This window comes from Neoarius graeffei, chromosome 21 (assembly GCF_027579695.1).
Source record: "Neoarius graeffei isolate fNeoGra1 chromosome 21, fNeoGra1.pri, whole genome shotgun sequence".
In the NCBI taxonomy this organism is placed as follows: Eukaryota; Metazoa; Chordata; class Actinopteri; order Siluriformes; family Ariidae; genus Neoarius; species Neoarius graeffei.
Genome location: NC_083589.1, coordinates 23,223,493 through 23,238,423, shown reverse-complemented (window position 1 = coordinate 23,238,423; position 14,931 = coordinate 23,223,493). Strand labels below are relative to the sequence as shown.

The 14,931-nt window shown below is 39.7% G+C and overlaps 1 protein-coding gene across 2 annotated transcripts in view; it reads right to left on the bottom strand.

Annotated features, from left to right (window-relative positions):
- LOC132869583 (G1/S-specific cyclin-D2-like) overlaps window positions 1-12,786 on the bottom strand; it is a 44,215-nt gene extending 31,429 nt beyond the window's left edge. For both annotated transcript variants that reach the window (XM_060902833.1, XM_060902834.1), the window contains exons 1-2: window positions 12,287-12,786; window positions 7,463-7,678 (exon numbers count right to left, since the gene is read on the bottom strand). In XM_060902833.1, the coding sequence (XP_060758816.1) occupies window positions 7,463-7,678; window positions 12,287-12,481 (411 nt within the window). In that variant the 5' untranslated portion in view covers window positions 12,482-12,786. The remainder of the gene's footprint in view (window positions 1-7,462; window positions 7,679-12,286) is intronic.
- Window positions 12,787-14,931: the final 2,145 nt, after the last annotated feature.

Genomic DNA, 14,931 nt, shown 5'->3' with positions numbered 1-14,931 from the left:
GCAGCAACAATAATAATGGATGACCGCGTTTGTACAGCTGCTGCCTCTCGTCGCTTAAAAATGGCGATCTTTTGCGGTCTTGTTATTGTTGTTGGTCTTAACAACTCCGCCCCCCCGCTGACGTAAGCGGTTCTTTCCTCTGGCCCAGCAGAGAGTTGGTGCTAGCCTGGAACCGGTTTTTCTGGCCCCAGAGCCAGTTCTTTGTCAGTGGAAACAGAAAACCCGGTTCCAAACTAAGCACTGGCATGCTTAGTTTCCGAACCAGCCCTGGAACTGCTTTGGTGGAAAAGGGGCAAGAGAGGAAGCCTCAACTTTTAGAAAACCCCCTTAATATTTTGTGTGGGATCACATGGTCCAAAATGGGCCTCATTAACCAATGAGATCAAATGTTTTTTAACTTGTTTTTCCAAGATATTTACATGGAAATTGGCAGCACATAGATGGTTGTATACTGAATACAAAGTTTGAAAAATTAGTAAAAACAAATTATGCAAATTATGTAAAAATGTTAAATTGGTACACTAAGTTTCATCAAATGGCTTTATTTGTGCAATATAAAGCTGATCTTAACTCATAAGGTCACAAAGAAGGAGAAATCAATGTTAATGATAAAATATGCATCAATAAGAATTGAATGTCATTCACAACTACCATTCTCTATCAAAATAAGTCATAAAACATTTCTAATATCCTCTTTGTGCTCTGTAGGCGTTTGTATTTCTCAAAAGTAGGGCCTATATATATTATATATTCTTTCATATAAACATGTTATTTACCAGCTGGGAGGTCCGTATGCTGAAATACCGTGCCCGAGTTCTTGAAAGTACTGAGCGAGGCCCTCTGGACCGAGGTCAGTATTCAAGGCTGAGGTCACGGTATTTCACCATACGGACTGACCTTAAGCTGGTAAATAATATATTTATTTTTTTCCTTTACCAAATTCTAACAGAAAACAAGAGCACTCGAAAGGGAAAACCGAGCCGAGCCATAATTTTGAATCCTCATTCACAGATGTAATGCAGATTGCTTCCTCCTCAGTATACAAGTGCACTTCCATGGCAGGAAAAAAAAAACCCTACATTTTGCTGCCTATGTAGTCCCCTATTTATACAAAATTGAGTCATTCAGGATTCAGCCATGTTTTTGCTCAACCAAAGTTATACAGTATTATGACCTTTATATTGCATAAATAAAGCCATTTGGTGAAACTTTGAAGAGATTGTACTGGTTTAAAGTTTTTACCTAATATAATATGTATTAGGATAACATGGTCCAAAATGGGCCTCATTAACTAATGAGATCAAACTGTTAGCAAGTTACAGATTTTTAGCTTTCTCCTGAAATGTTTTCTTTAATTTTGTCTTCCTCAGGGTAGTAAAACTTGCTTTCGCTGTGAACACTGTCGTTATCACCATCCATGATGTAAAATTAATGCTATTCTCCTGAGAAATGCTGGCAAAAATGTATAAGATTTTTGATAACCTTATAAATTTTATTTAAAAAAAAAGATAAATGTTGACAAAAAAAAATGCTACTATGTTTGTTGCTGTTGTGAACGAGCGAGTCACCAGAGGTCCATAACCAGGGTCTGTACCGTAGGATACGGACCCGCTCGCCAGCCAATCAGAGCGCAGGATTTGGACCTCGAAAAAAATAAAAATGATTATTTTGATTAATATTCATAGCTTTCAAGGCAAACCTCAAAAAAAAAAAAAAAAAAGGCTGATCCGCATCCAGTAAACAATTCACATTAACTGAACTTAAACTGATACTCGCGTTTCTGACTTCTGGTTTGTTTGTTTTTTTAAATCTCATTCCGACCACAAAGATCTCAATATTTTTCATCAAAACAACTCCAGTTATATTCTAAAATAGTTATTTATTTACATGAAATCAGTTTGACTTGAAAAAAATAAGTCTGTAAAGCCATGAAAACTCACTTCAAAGTCTCCCATGAATTATAACATCAAAACTAGCTGATGGAAAATTTTGCTGAATTCTTAATCAGAAACAGTGAGAGAACATCCCTATAAAAGTTATCTGATTGATATTCACAAGTAATCCAGTCAGAAACCGATCAGGAGAGAGACAGAGAGCCTGGCCGCTTTCCCGTGACTCAAAAAGAAAAGCACCGGCAGTTTCCCGACGTCCCGCGAGCAGAGAGTGAACTCTGTTGTACTGACTTCAACCTGCCATTACTCCCAAAGTACTGAACAGATCTTAACCAGATACATTTCTTTGGAAAGCAGAGATTATAAGCTTTTTAATGATAGAAAATATTCAAGAGTTAAGCAATGACAGATTTGGAAACGTAGATGAACGTCTGCATAGATAATTTTCACAGCACGGCCAGCGAGCACCTGATACGCCTACTGTTAAGGCAGCATTTAAACATTAAGTAAAGTGCTTAATTACAAATGGCCATATTGGTTAGGTGTTAATCATAGTGCCATCCTGGGTGCGATTTGCCGGGGGGGGGGAATCATCCCCCCCCTCTGGTTTTTATCTCTGCTGAAAAAAAATCCTCGGGGACAACCCCGTCAATAAAACAAACAAACCAAAAAAAAAAGTTGACATGACAGGCATGTTGTGACACAGTTTCTATGGTCTACATTGCACTCACTTTCAAAATGATCTGAAGTGGCAGCTTTGATGTTCACGAACGTCCCCAGCAAATAGATACATTGTAGATAATAACAATATCTTTGCATTCTCATAGAACGCAAAGATATTGTTATTATCTACAATGTATCAATGTATCTGCAGGGATGCAAACAGTGCGCCTTTTGGCGGATGCCGCCTTTTTCACAGCCGATTTTTTTTTTTTTTTTAGGGGGGGCGTTGGAGTGTCTGATTATAATTTCAAAGTAAATTCTGTATTAAAATTACTAAATAAGCAAATCCGTTACAGTCCATGAAACAGGAAGTATAAGGATGAGAAAAAAACAGTTTAAATCAGAAAGCTGCGCACAATGTGAACTGCGCCATCAGAGCAAACTGTTCATTTAGTATTCTTTGAGTGATTATCGAGTCACTGTCCATTTAATCCGGAGGGAGAGAAACATCACAGCAACGCGACAAGCAATGCGAACTTTGTTGTGTTAGTGTTCATGTATTTAGTCAGAGAGATAGGAAGATGAATTTACTATCTCTGGTTTAGTGTTCGTTTTCATTTAGTGTTATTCATTTGATATCATCGGATGTTATTGAGCTGTTAGCCTATTGTTACCTTAATTTTGTGACGTTTCATGATTTAAAAAAAAAAAAAAAACATCCCCCCCTTCTGGTTTTTTGACAAATCGCACCCTGGTGCCATCCATTTGTCTTGTCCACTAAACCGGGATACATCCAGAGATGCCCAAATCAGATGCATTTCAACATTTAAAAAAACCCACACATGCTTTACAAGCATGTCTATTGTTCTAGCACATGCAGCCTCTCATTTTCCCATTATATCTGCATGTTTGTGGCCTGCTCTCATTTACGGATACAATACGTTGCTTAAGTTTTCCTCTGAATGTACAGCTCCAACAAAATCACAAGTTTCAGTTCAAAAGTGACCCTCACTGCAATCTCTGTGCAACTTAAGGGGCTTGTGGTGAAACAGCAAGACCACACACAGCCTAAAACACGCACGCGCGCACACACCAGTAACAATGCACTCACAATGATTTTTGACTAAACCTTCAAAGAGCTGTTGGACTGAAAACCTTCAAAAAGAGCTATTCTTGTATTCTCTCTAAGCCAAGTACATCATCCATCAGTTCTTATTTCTCTTACACTAGCAATGAGCATCTTAAATCAGTAAATGAATACATCCAAAATACCAGGTGTTGCTTACTGTATCTCCCCCCCACCACCACCCCAAGTACAAATTTCTGTTACTAATGGGACGGAACCAATTTCATTACAGAGACACAACATGCAAGGAAAACAGGTATAATAATGCAAAGTGAGATGGATATACTTCTATATTTGAAATACAATAGGAACATTCAGGAACATTGCGTCATTGCTTTTGGTATCCGTCTTTATATGACCTTCACATTTCAGCACAGCGGATGATGTTAAATGACGTTCAACACTTGAAGCTACAGAGTAAACATTAAATCAGGTCAGTAAGGGAAGGGAGTACAAAGAAGCAGAAGGCAAACCTAGATTTGTCAGGCCGCATTCCTGCGCCTGAATGTTCAATAAGTTGTTCACATCACCATAGCAACGGTACCAAAACAGCACATGGTATTCAAATAATAGCTTTTAATAGACTGAGCGAGGTCCTGCACATAAATGAGCACATAAAATGGTATCGGCAAGCACGGAGCTGTGAGATGCTTTGATGTGCAAGGGCATTTCTGGATGTAGAGCACTGAAAGATGATGCATGGAAAGGTCTACATCTTTTATCCCCAGCTGCATCATAGCAGCAGCAGCAGCAGCACATCTTTACTATCTTTTTTAAAATCACACTACACCAGCACAAGCCTTGTTTTTGTCCAGAACATGTTTCGGACGTATTTTACCGTCATGTTAATTGGCTAAAGCAGCTCCATTTTCACCACGTCCAGCCATCCTATCTGCACGGTATCGTTGTTCCTTGCTTAAAGGAGAACTGAAGTCGTTTTTAAACTTGCTTTATTTCTTAATTAAAAAGTGTTATTCAATTACGTTTTTGGTTTTAATAACCTTATATCATGACTCGTATTGGCAACTAATTGCAATTAAATATTATACTTATCTGCCTATTCAGTTTTTAGCCACGTTGAATTTAGTTCGTTTGGTCCACGGCAGGCGTCGCTTATCCGCGCGATCTTCACGAGACTTGTGCGAGACTTCGAAATGTTTAGTGTCAGCGCCACCATTTTGAAAACTGTTTTCCAAATGAAATATTGCACAAAAACGAGTTTAAATGACGATTACTGCCTACTTTTTTCAAACTTTCCTGATTGCTGTCAAAACAAACAAAACTTCCGGCCTGATTACATCAGCAATCGAAAGAGGGCGTGCGCGTCTTTTGACAACGTTGGCAGATGTTGGTCGCTTTGATTTCCGCTGTATGTTTTACTTCCGTCCTACGATGCCTCGCACAGGTCTCAACAAATATCATTGCTTTGACATATGGACTGATATATTACATAGCGTATTCCAAACACTCATAACTTCGCTATTTTGTCACTGCTATAGCATCAAAAATGCATTCCTATATTTAATAAAGAGCAGCACGGTGGTGTAGTGGTTAGCGCTGTCGCCTCACAGCAAGAAGGTCCTGGGTTCGAGCCCCGTGGCCGGCGAGGGCCTTTCTGTGCGGAGTTTGCATGTTCTCCCCGTGTCCGCGTGGGTTTCCTCCGGGTGCTCCGGTTTCCCCCACAGTCCAAAGACATGCAGGTTAGGTTAACTGGTGACTCTAAATTGACCATAGGTGTGAATGTGAATGGTTGTCTGTGTCTATGTGTCAGCCCTGTGATGACCTGGCGACTTGTCCAGGGTGTACCCCGCCTTTCGCCCGTAGTCAGCTGGGATAGGCTCCAGCTTGCCTGCGACCCTGTAGAAGGATGAAGCAGCTAGAGATAATGAGATGAGATATTTAATAAAATGAGATAAATAGAATTTTGATTAAAAAAAAAATGCCTTCAGTTCTCCTTTAACTACACTTGTGTGAAAATTCATTCAGAGTCTCCTCGCACAGAGCCGTTTGACCCTCCATTAAGGCTGTGTGATATGGCGATATATATTGCAAGACAACAACAACAAAAAAAACCCATCTGCTGGGATTTTTGGCGATATCGGAAATGACGCAAATGCCACTTTTTGGTAGTTGATTTACATCACCGAGGTCAGACCTGGGAGCTCCTAGTGGTGTCACAAAAACAAGCATGGAGGAGTAAGACACAGAGCCAAACTCAGCACTCCACACTGACACAGAACAGGCATCAGTCCAACTAACAGATGAGGAACTTGTCCCTAAAAAGTGCGTCAGGGCTCAACATTAACTCTGTAATCCACTCGGACAAGCAGTGAGATTTTTCTCTTGTCCTGACCAGAACTTTTTTATTCCGATGTACTTACTAGTTCAATGAAAGGAAAGGGATTAATAAAGTTTATTAAAAAGCAGGTATATTTATGGTAATCATTCTGCTTTAATGATTTATAATATTTCAATAAAACTCAAACTTTAACTGTAACCATAAACAAAAACTGTCCAAAGCCCCATTACGGTGTGTATGTTGTTCTAAAGCCTAGGTCACAACCGGACGTATGATTTTTTTGGCCGTGCGATTTTTGGCGTTTCCCAAATCGCTGCGTTTTTTTTTGTTCGTGGAGAAAGACGCACGTTGGCCGTAAGTTTGTCTTGCAACCTGAAAAAAACGTAAGTGCCCGTAGAGTTTGTTTGACATGACAAAGAACCTCTGCGGCCGGTCTACGGCTCAAAAATCAGCACATCACATGCGCGCCCTCCGTTCATTTCTTGCGTTTTTTGCACGTAGACCGGCCGTAGGAGCACGTACGGCCGGTTGTGACCGAGGCTTAACCCATGACCTGATCTGCAGTTTTAAGAGTTAGACTCACCCAGATTCAAAGCTTCTGGAGGAAATAAAGTTAAATCCTGATTAATCCAGTAAAACCTGAAGTACAAATTAATTTAAAGAAATGAAACCAAAAGAAAACAAGTTGGACATGATAAGGGCCACAGAATCACGTTGCGAATGAAAAACCACGAGTGAGTTCGGCACTGTCGTAAAACTCCCATGAAATATTGTACAACATTTGTGATGGTTAATGTGAAACGTGCAAAAGAAAAATACAATGAATGTCTGAATGAAATGAAGATTCACCACATATTTACTTTATTGAAGTATTTGATCTCCATTTCTCTGATTTCGAGGAGTAATCTATAATTCGATATTACACTGTGGTTATTTTTACACACACACACACACACACACACACCCCTACTGTACTCTGCTTCCCTGGAATTTCGTAAACTATAACATGACCGGATTACTGAGGGGATTGAAGTGGTTTTGTTGGAACTTTATTGATCTAACTCTTGAATAATTTCTACAAAAATGGTGATTTTTAACAAATATTCGACTCGTCCCATCAGACAGGCAGATGAGGATTTGACTTGTCTGGACCAAACATTTGGTCCTCCTGGACAGTCGGACTACCATTAAAATCAAGCCCTGATTGACAGTTCTATCATTTGGAGGTTTGATTTTAGAACAAAATCAAGACACTGACCAGAAAACAAACAGTCGTTTGTAAGGTACACAGCAGACGAGTCACGAATGCATGCAGTCCTTTTGTATTGATAAGCTTTTCATCCATTTTAGAGAAAATGTAATATATCGTGATGAGATTTTGTCCATATCGATATCGCCCAGTTCTACCCTGTAGTATAAAAGAGGCTGTAGGTAACCAAACTAGGCTATGAACAGGTCTATGGATTCAACAGCATGTCTTACCAGCAGCTCTTGAGACGTGATCGAATTGTCGGTGTAAAGACAGAGTTTTTTCGCGGATAACGGCTGGTACGATTTCAGTTTGGACGCCAAGAAGAGGCACACGGCACCAAGAAGCTGCAAACATGACTTCTTTGTTGGCACTGCAGAAAGAAATCGGTCCAGATAATTGACAGCCAGAAGGAAAACTTCTTCCTCACACTCCTCTTCTTCACAAACCTGCGGAAACACGGAACACAGCGTGGGTCAAAATAAACAGAAAAGCTCATTCATTTCTACTAATTAGATGTCCGCATCGACAAATCCTCTGCAACGAAAGCATGAACAGCTCATTGCCATTCTGCCAAGTGGTCATGTTGAATGCTGTTCTTGAAGGAAGAAAACAAGCTCGCACTGCAGACAATTCATTTATTTATGACTCAACATAGGAAGTTATGGAGTCGCAAAAGACCGCAGCGCTACAAACACCCACACAGTCGAGCTGCTTTGGTGATTAGTCAACTCAAAGAGGATTTTAAAGAAAAGAAAAATGTGTAGTCTAAATGTTACACCAGTGGTTGAGAAAAACTAGGGGTCTAGTTTTTAAACATAGGAGCAATCCAAAAACTATAAAAACCTCCTCTACACACTGGAGTACCACTAGAGCACCAGCCACCTCATATGGACCTAATACATATACAAATGTAACTTTAGGGGCTTTCATCACATCTACAGGATGTTGTCAGGTTCAGCTTTCAAGTATTAAAGAGCTTCAATGGCAGAACTCACTGTGTAAAAATATTTTTTCCCCTTCAAGATTAGGTCTCTACAGTGGTGCTTGAAAGTTTGTGAACCCTTTAGAATTTTCTACATTTCTGCATAAATATGACCTAAAACATCAGATTTTCACACAAGTCCTAAAAGTAGATAAAGAGAACCCAGTTAAACAAATGAGACAAAAATATCATACTTGGTCATTTATTTATTGAGGAAAATGATCCAATATTACATATCTGTGAGTGGCAAAAGTATGTGAACCTTTGCTTTCAGTATCTGGTGTGACCCCCTTGTGCAGCAATAACTGCAACTAGACGTTTCCAGTAACTGTTGATCAGTCCTGCACACCGGCTTGGAGGAATTTTAGCCCATTCCTCCGTACAGAACAGCTTCAACTCTGGGATGTTGGTGGGTTTCCTCACATGAACTGCTCGCTTCAGGTCCTTCCACAACATTTCGATTGGATTAAGGTCAGGACTTTGACTTGGCCATTCCAAAACATTAACTTTATTCTTCTTGAACCATTCTTTGATAGAACGACTTGTGTGCTTAGGGTCGTTGTCTTGCTGCATGACCCACCTTCTCTTGAGATTCAGTTCATGGACAGATGTCCTGACATTTTCCTTTAGAATTCGCTGGTATAATTCAGAATTCATTGTTCCATCAATGATGGAAAGTTGTCCTGGCCCAGATGCAGCAAAACAGGCCCAAACCATGATACTACCACCACCATGTTTCACAGATGAGATAAGGGTCTTATGCTGGAATGCAGTGTTTTCCTTTCTCCAAACATAAGGCTTCTCGTTTAAACCAAAAAGTTCTATTTTGGTCTCATCAGTCCACAAAACATTTTTCCAATAGCCTTCTGGCTTGTCCATGTGATCTTTAGCAAACTGCAGACGAGCAGCAATGTTCTTTTTGGAGAGCAGTGGCTTTCTCCTTGCAACCCTGCCATGCACACCATTGTTGTTCAGTGTTCTCCTGATGGTGGACTCATGAACATTAACATTCGCCAATGTGAGAGAGGCCTTCAGTTGCTTAGAAGTTACCCTGGGGTCCTCTGTGACCTCACCGACTATTACACGCCTTGCTCTTGGAGTGATCTTTGTTGATCGACCACTCCTGGGGAGGGTAACAATGGTCTTGAATTTCCTCCATTTGTACACAATCTGTCTGACTGTGGATTGGTGGAGTCCAAACTCTTTAGAGATGGTTTTCTAACCTTTTCCAGCCTGATGAGCATTTACAATGCTTTTTCTGGGGTCCTCGGAAATCTCCTTTGTTCGTGCCATGATTCACTTCCACAAACGCGTGTTGTGAAGATCAGACTTTGATCGATCCCTGTTCTTTAAATAAAACAGGGTGCCCACTCACACCTGATTGTCATCCCATTGATTGAAAACACCTGACTCTAATTTCACCTTCAAATTAACTGCTAATCCTAGAGGTTCAAATACTTTTGCCAGTCACAGATATGTAATATTGGATAATTTTGCTCAATAAATAAATGAACAAGTATAATATTTTTGTCTCATTTGTTTAACTGGGTTCTCTTTATCTACTTTTAGGACTTGTGTGAAAATCTGATGTTTTAGGTCATATTTATGCAGAAGTATAGAAAATTCTAAAGGGTTCACAAACTTTCAAGCACCACTGTAACAGTTAGGCGAGGATGACATTTGAAAACACTTTTTTTAACAACTTCTTGAACTCTCTCCTCTATCTACTTGTTAAGATGTGATGTATCAATCCTTCCGGGCCCAAAGCTCTCATCTATCAGTCAAAAAAAAAAAACTATTCAATTGTCATTCTACTGCTTTCCTTGCGAAGAGAAAAAAAACTGCTGCAGTTTATAAGTTAAATTACAATTCTTAAATGAATGATGAAAAACAAACTTCGTTGCCAATGGCTGGGTACTGAAGTTAGCTAGATAACCTGAAAACCTCACTGTATCATCAGCGTCCTTTTAAATCTGTTCACGCAGAACGTCCACTGTACAAGTCCCTGTGAATGAGCTGCTCACGTCTGCTTTTGGGAGCTGAAAGGCACTTGGACCTGGTCTTCTGACGATTTGTGCTTCGTTGTCAAAAAACGCTATCGTAGAACAAAATCGATAACAGAATCGACCGATTTGTGCTGACCTGCTGGGTTTAGTGGCTCTTTCGTCATTCTGCTTACCCTAACGAACCACCCTGAAATAATCAGATGAGGCTTCTGGGGGTATATGATTAATTGGTTAAATCATCAAAAATTAATGAATTACTTTATTAACATGATTAACTAGGAACAAACTCAATCTTAGCCTTAGCCCTAAACCTAACCACAACCTTAACCATAAGTAGATATGTGGACTGAAAATTTCAAAACGTCATCAATTCAAAAACAGCAATCAGTTAGAAAGAGCAAAGTCAAACCCTTTAAAATGGCACCGTGCAATTATGTTGACTGTTAAGGACGTTACAGAATTTTAAACGCACAAATTAACGTACTATTTGTCTACTGTTTGACAAATTAAATGTCTCTATATAGTTTTTATAACTTTTTCAAAACCAGATAACAGAGAAACACTTCGTATTATCAGAATGAGTCTGTTTATTTCGATATGCACCATGTTGTAAAGTGATAAGGACTTCGTAACTTGTTCAACCGAGAAGTAGGATTGTGAAAAAGGTGAAGAACTTAAAGGCATTACTTTGCAGAAGGTTGATGTCTTCATAACATGAATACTTTGGACTGTACAAATACTAGACAAATGAGACTAGCATCTTTCTTGTGGGGCGGCACGGTGGTGTAGTGGTTAGCGCTGTCGCCTCACAGCAAGAAGGTCCGGGTTCGAGCCCCGTGGCCGGCGAGGGCCTTTCTGTGCGGAGTTTGCATGTTCTCCCCGTGTCCGCGTGGGTTTCCTCCGGGTGCTCCGGTTGTCTGTGTCTGTGTGTCAGCCCTGTGATGACCTGGCGACTTGTCCAGGGTGTACCCCGCCTTTCGCCCATAGTCAGCTGGGATAGGCTCCAGCTTGCCCGCGACCCTGTAGAACAGGATAAAGCGGCTAGAGATAATGAGATGAGATCTTTCTTGTGAGATGTGTTTCATAACTATGCAGTGAGGAGTTCATGAGTAATGGGTGTGGAGATGGATGCGGAGCGTAGCAGGATTCAGATTGTGTAACTAGGATAAAATTTAACCTAAATGGCTGTGATGAACACTTCCTGAGCAATTCAACTGAGAAGAAGGGACGGGAACGTGGATCCAATCTGCGTCCGTCGGCTCTTAATTAAAAGAATAAATCAATCAGTCAAAAGCCGCATTTGATGTTTTTGGTGGTGTTTTTCTGCAAACATAGAATAACACCACCAAAAACATCAAATGCAGCTTTTAAGAAAATAAAAATGCACACTTCTGGGTGTACAAGGGTGACTGACGGCATAGATCTTCACTGAAAATTGAACATTTCCAGAAATCGGAATAGAAAAATTCTTTCATAAGGAAAACGTTGGCAACGTGAACATCTTCAATAATTGTGTTTTCCCGGCAGTGTTAATGTTATCCACTGAAACACAAACTGATGGCGGCAACAACAGCGCAGCATACAGTGGGACGGGACACGTGGAGCAGTCCACACACCTACTCCAACATCTGGATCCAAACATTAAGTAAGATATGTTAGGAATGATAGGTAGCACAAATGGACACAAGACCGGAAATGGCTATGACCTCACGCATGACATCAGACTTAAGCAGACTGACGTAATGAAACTCCGCCCCCAGGCTCTAAAGTGGTCTGTAGGGTGTCTATGAAATGACTTCCAGGAGGCGCATCCCAGCACAAAAACAAGCATTCCGGACCGGAAGTCGGTTTTCCAAACGACTTTATAAGAGTCACAACTTTATCAAATGGTTTTTTTAAAACATGTTTTTACATATTTTCCTGGCAATTTGTACAAGTGATTAAAAAAAAAAATCTACCACTGCACCTTTAAGGCCTAACTGAGCTAACAGCAGTGTCAGGATGGCCTCATGCTTAAAGTTGAAATGATGTGAGCGGGTCTGAAACACACACGAGCAGTAACTAACCTCTAACATCCAAGTGGCCACTATCCTCCTCATGTAGGGCTGCAGGTCTCCCTGGACACACTGAAAGTAAGAGGCTTGTGGGAGAAACGTGTCTTCGACCGTCAGTAAACTGTGAAACACTCGGTCATCGCTGAAGATGGTGGGGTCCAGCAGAGCCCTGACCACTCCTTCCTTTTCGTTACAGAGCAACTCCATGTTTAGTTTCCCCAGGTTTCAAAGTGACTGCGGCAGGAGACGGTGAGAGAAAAGGGCGCTTTAAAAACAAGCATCGGGGTCACAGCAGGACTGCGAGCGCAACCAGTCTCTCTCTACCGCATCAGCAGCCTCTCCCCCCGGGCCCGGTCCCTTCGGCGCCTGCACGGTGCCGCGCGCGCATTAAGCCAAAGCGACAAAGTGGAGCAGCACCGGAAAGCCGCGCACACGGTCCCCGCCACAGTGGGCCATCACGCGCACGGAGCAACTCTTAACCAACTTCACGACCACCCAGTAGGCGAGGCTGTCCTGCCCCTCCTCCTCTTCTCTTCGATGGAGCCCCCTAAGGGTCATAGTGGGAATTTTAAAAAGCAACTTTTGTATTACCACTCGATACTTTTGCATCACATCGCGATACTTTTGCATTACCACTCGATACTTTTGCATTACCACTCAATACTTTTGCATTACATTGCGATACTTTTGCATTACCACTCAATACTTTTGCATTACATCGCGATACTTTTGCATCACATCGCGATACTTTCGCATTACCACTCAATACTTTTGCAGTACCACTCAATACTTTTGGATTACACAATACTTTTGCATTACATCATAATACTTTTGCATTACATCACGATACTTTTGCATTACATCATGATACTTTTGCATTACCACTCAATACTTGTGCATTACATCGCAATACTTTTGCATTACATCGTAATACTTTTGCATTACATCACGATACTTTTGCATTACATCACGATACTTTTGCATTACATCACGATACTTTTGCATTACCACTCAATACTTTTGGATTACACAATACTTTTGCATTACATCATAATACTTTTGCATTACATCACGATACTTTTGCATTACCACTCAATACTTGTGCATTACACCGCAATACTTTTGCATTACATCACAATACTTTTGCATTACATCACGATACTTTTGCATTACATCATGATACTTTTGCATTACCACTCAATACTTGTGCATTACATCGCAATACTTTTGCATTACATCGTAATACTTTTGCATTACATCACGATACTTTTGCATTACATCACGATACTTTTGCATTACCACTCAATACTTTTGGATTACACAATACTTTTGCATTACATCATAATACTTTTGAATTACATCACGATACTTTTGCATTACCACTCAATACTTGTGCATTGCATCGCAATACTTTTGCATTACAGCGTAATACTTTTGCATTACATCACGATACTTTTGCATTACATCACGATACTTTTGCATTACCACTCAATACTTTTGCATTACCACTCAATACTTTTGGATTACACAATACTTTTGCATTACATCATAATACTTTTGCATTACATCACAATACTTTTGCATTACCACTCAATACTTTTGGATTACACAATACTTTTGCATTACATCACGATACTTTTGCATTACATCATGATACTTTTGCATTACCACTCAATACTTTTGCATTACATCGCAATACTTTTGCATTACATCGTAATACTTTTGCATTACATCACGATACTTTTGCATTACATCACGATACTTTTGCAATACCACTCAATACTTTTGCATTACCACTCAATACTTTTGGATTACACAATACTTTTGCATTACATCATAATACTTTTGCATTACATCACGATACTTTTGCATTACCACTCAATACTTGTGCATTACCACTCAATACTTTTGGATTACACAATACTTTTGCATCACATTGCGATACTTTTGCATTACCACTCAATACTTTTGCATCACCACTCAATACTTTTGGATTACACAATACTTTTGCATCACATTGCGATACTTTTGCATTACATCGCAATACTTTTGCATTACCACTCAATACTTTTGCATTACATTGCGATACTTTTGCATTACATTGCGATACTTTTGCATTATATCATAATACTTTTGCATTACCACTCAATACTTTTGCATTACCACTCAATACTTTTGGATGACACAATACTTCTGCATTACATCGCGATACTTTTGCATTACCACTCAATACTTGTGCATTACATCGCAATACTTTTGCATTACATTGTAATCCTTTTGCATCACATCGCGATACTTTTGCATTACCACTCAATAATTTTGCATTACATTGTGATACTTTTGCATTGCATCACAATACTTTTGGATCACACAATAGTTTTGCATTATACTTGGATCACACAATAGTTTTTTAAAATACTTTAAAAAAAAGTATTGCATTACCACTCAATACTTTTGCATTATATCGCAATACTTTTGCATTACATCACAATACTTTTGCATTACCACTCAATACTTTTGCATTACACAATACTTTTGCATTACATTGTAATACTTTTGCATTACAACTCAATACTTTTGGATTACACAATACTTTTGCATTACATCGTAATACTTTTGCATTACATCGCAATACTTTCGCATTCCATTGTGATACT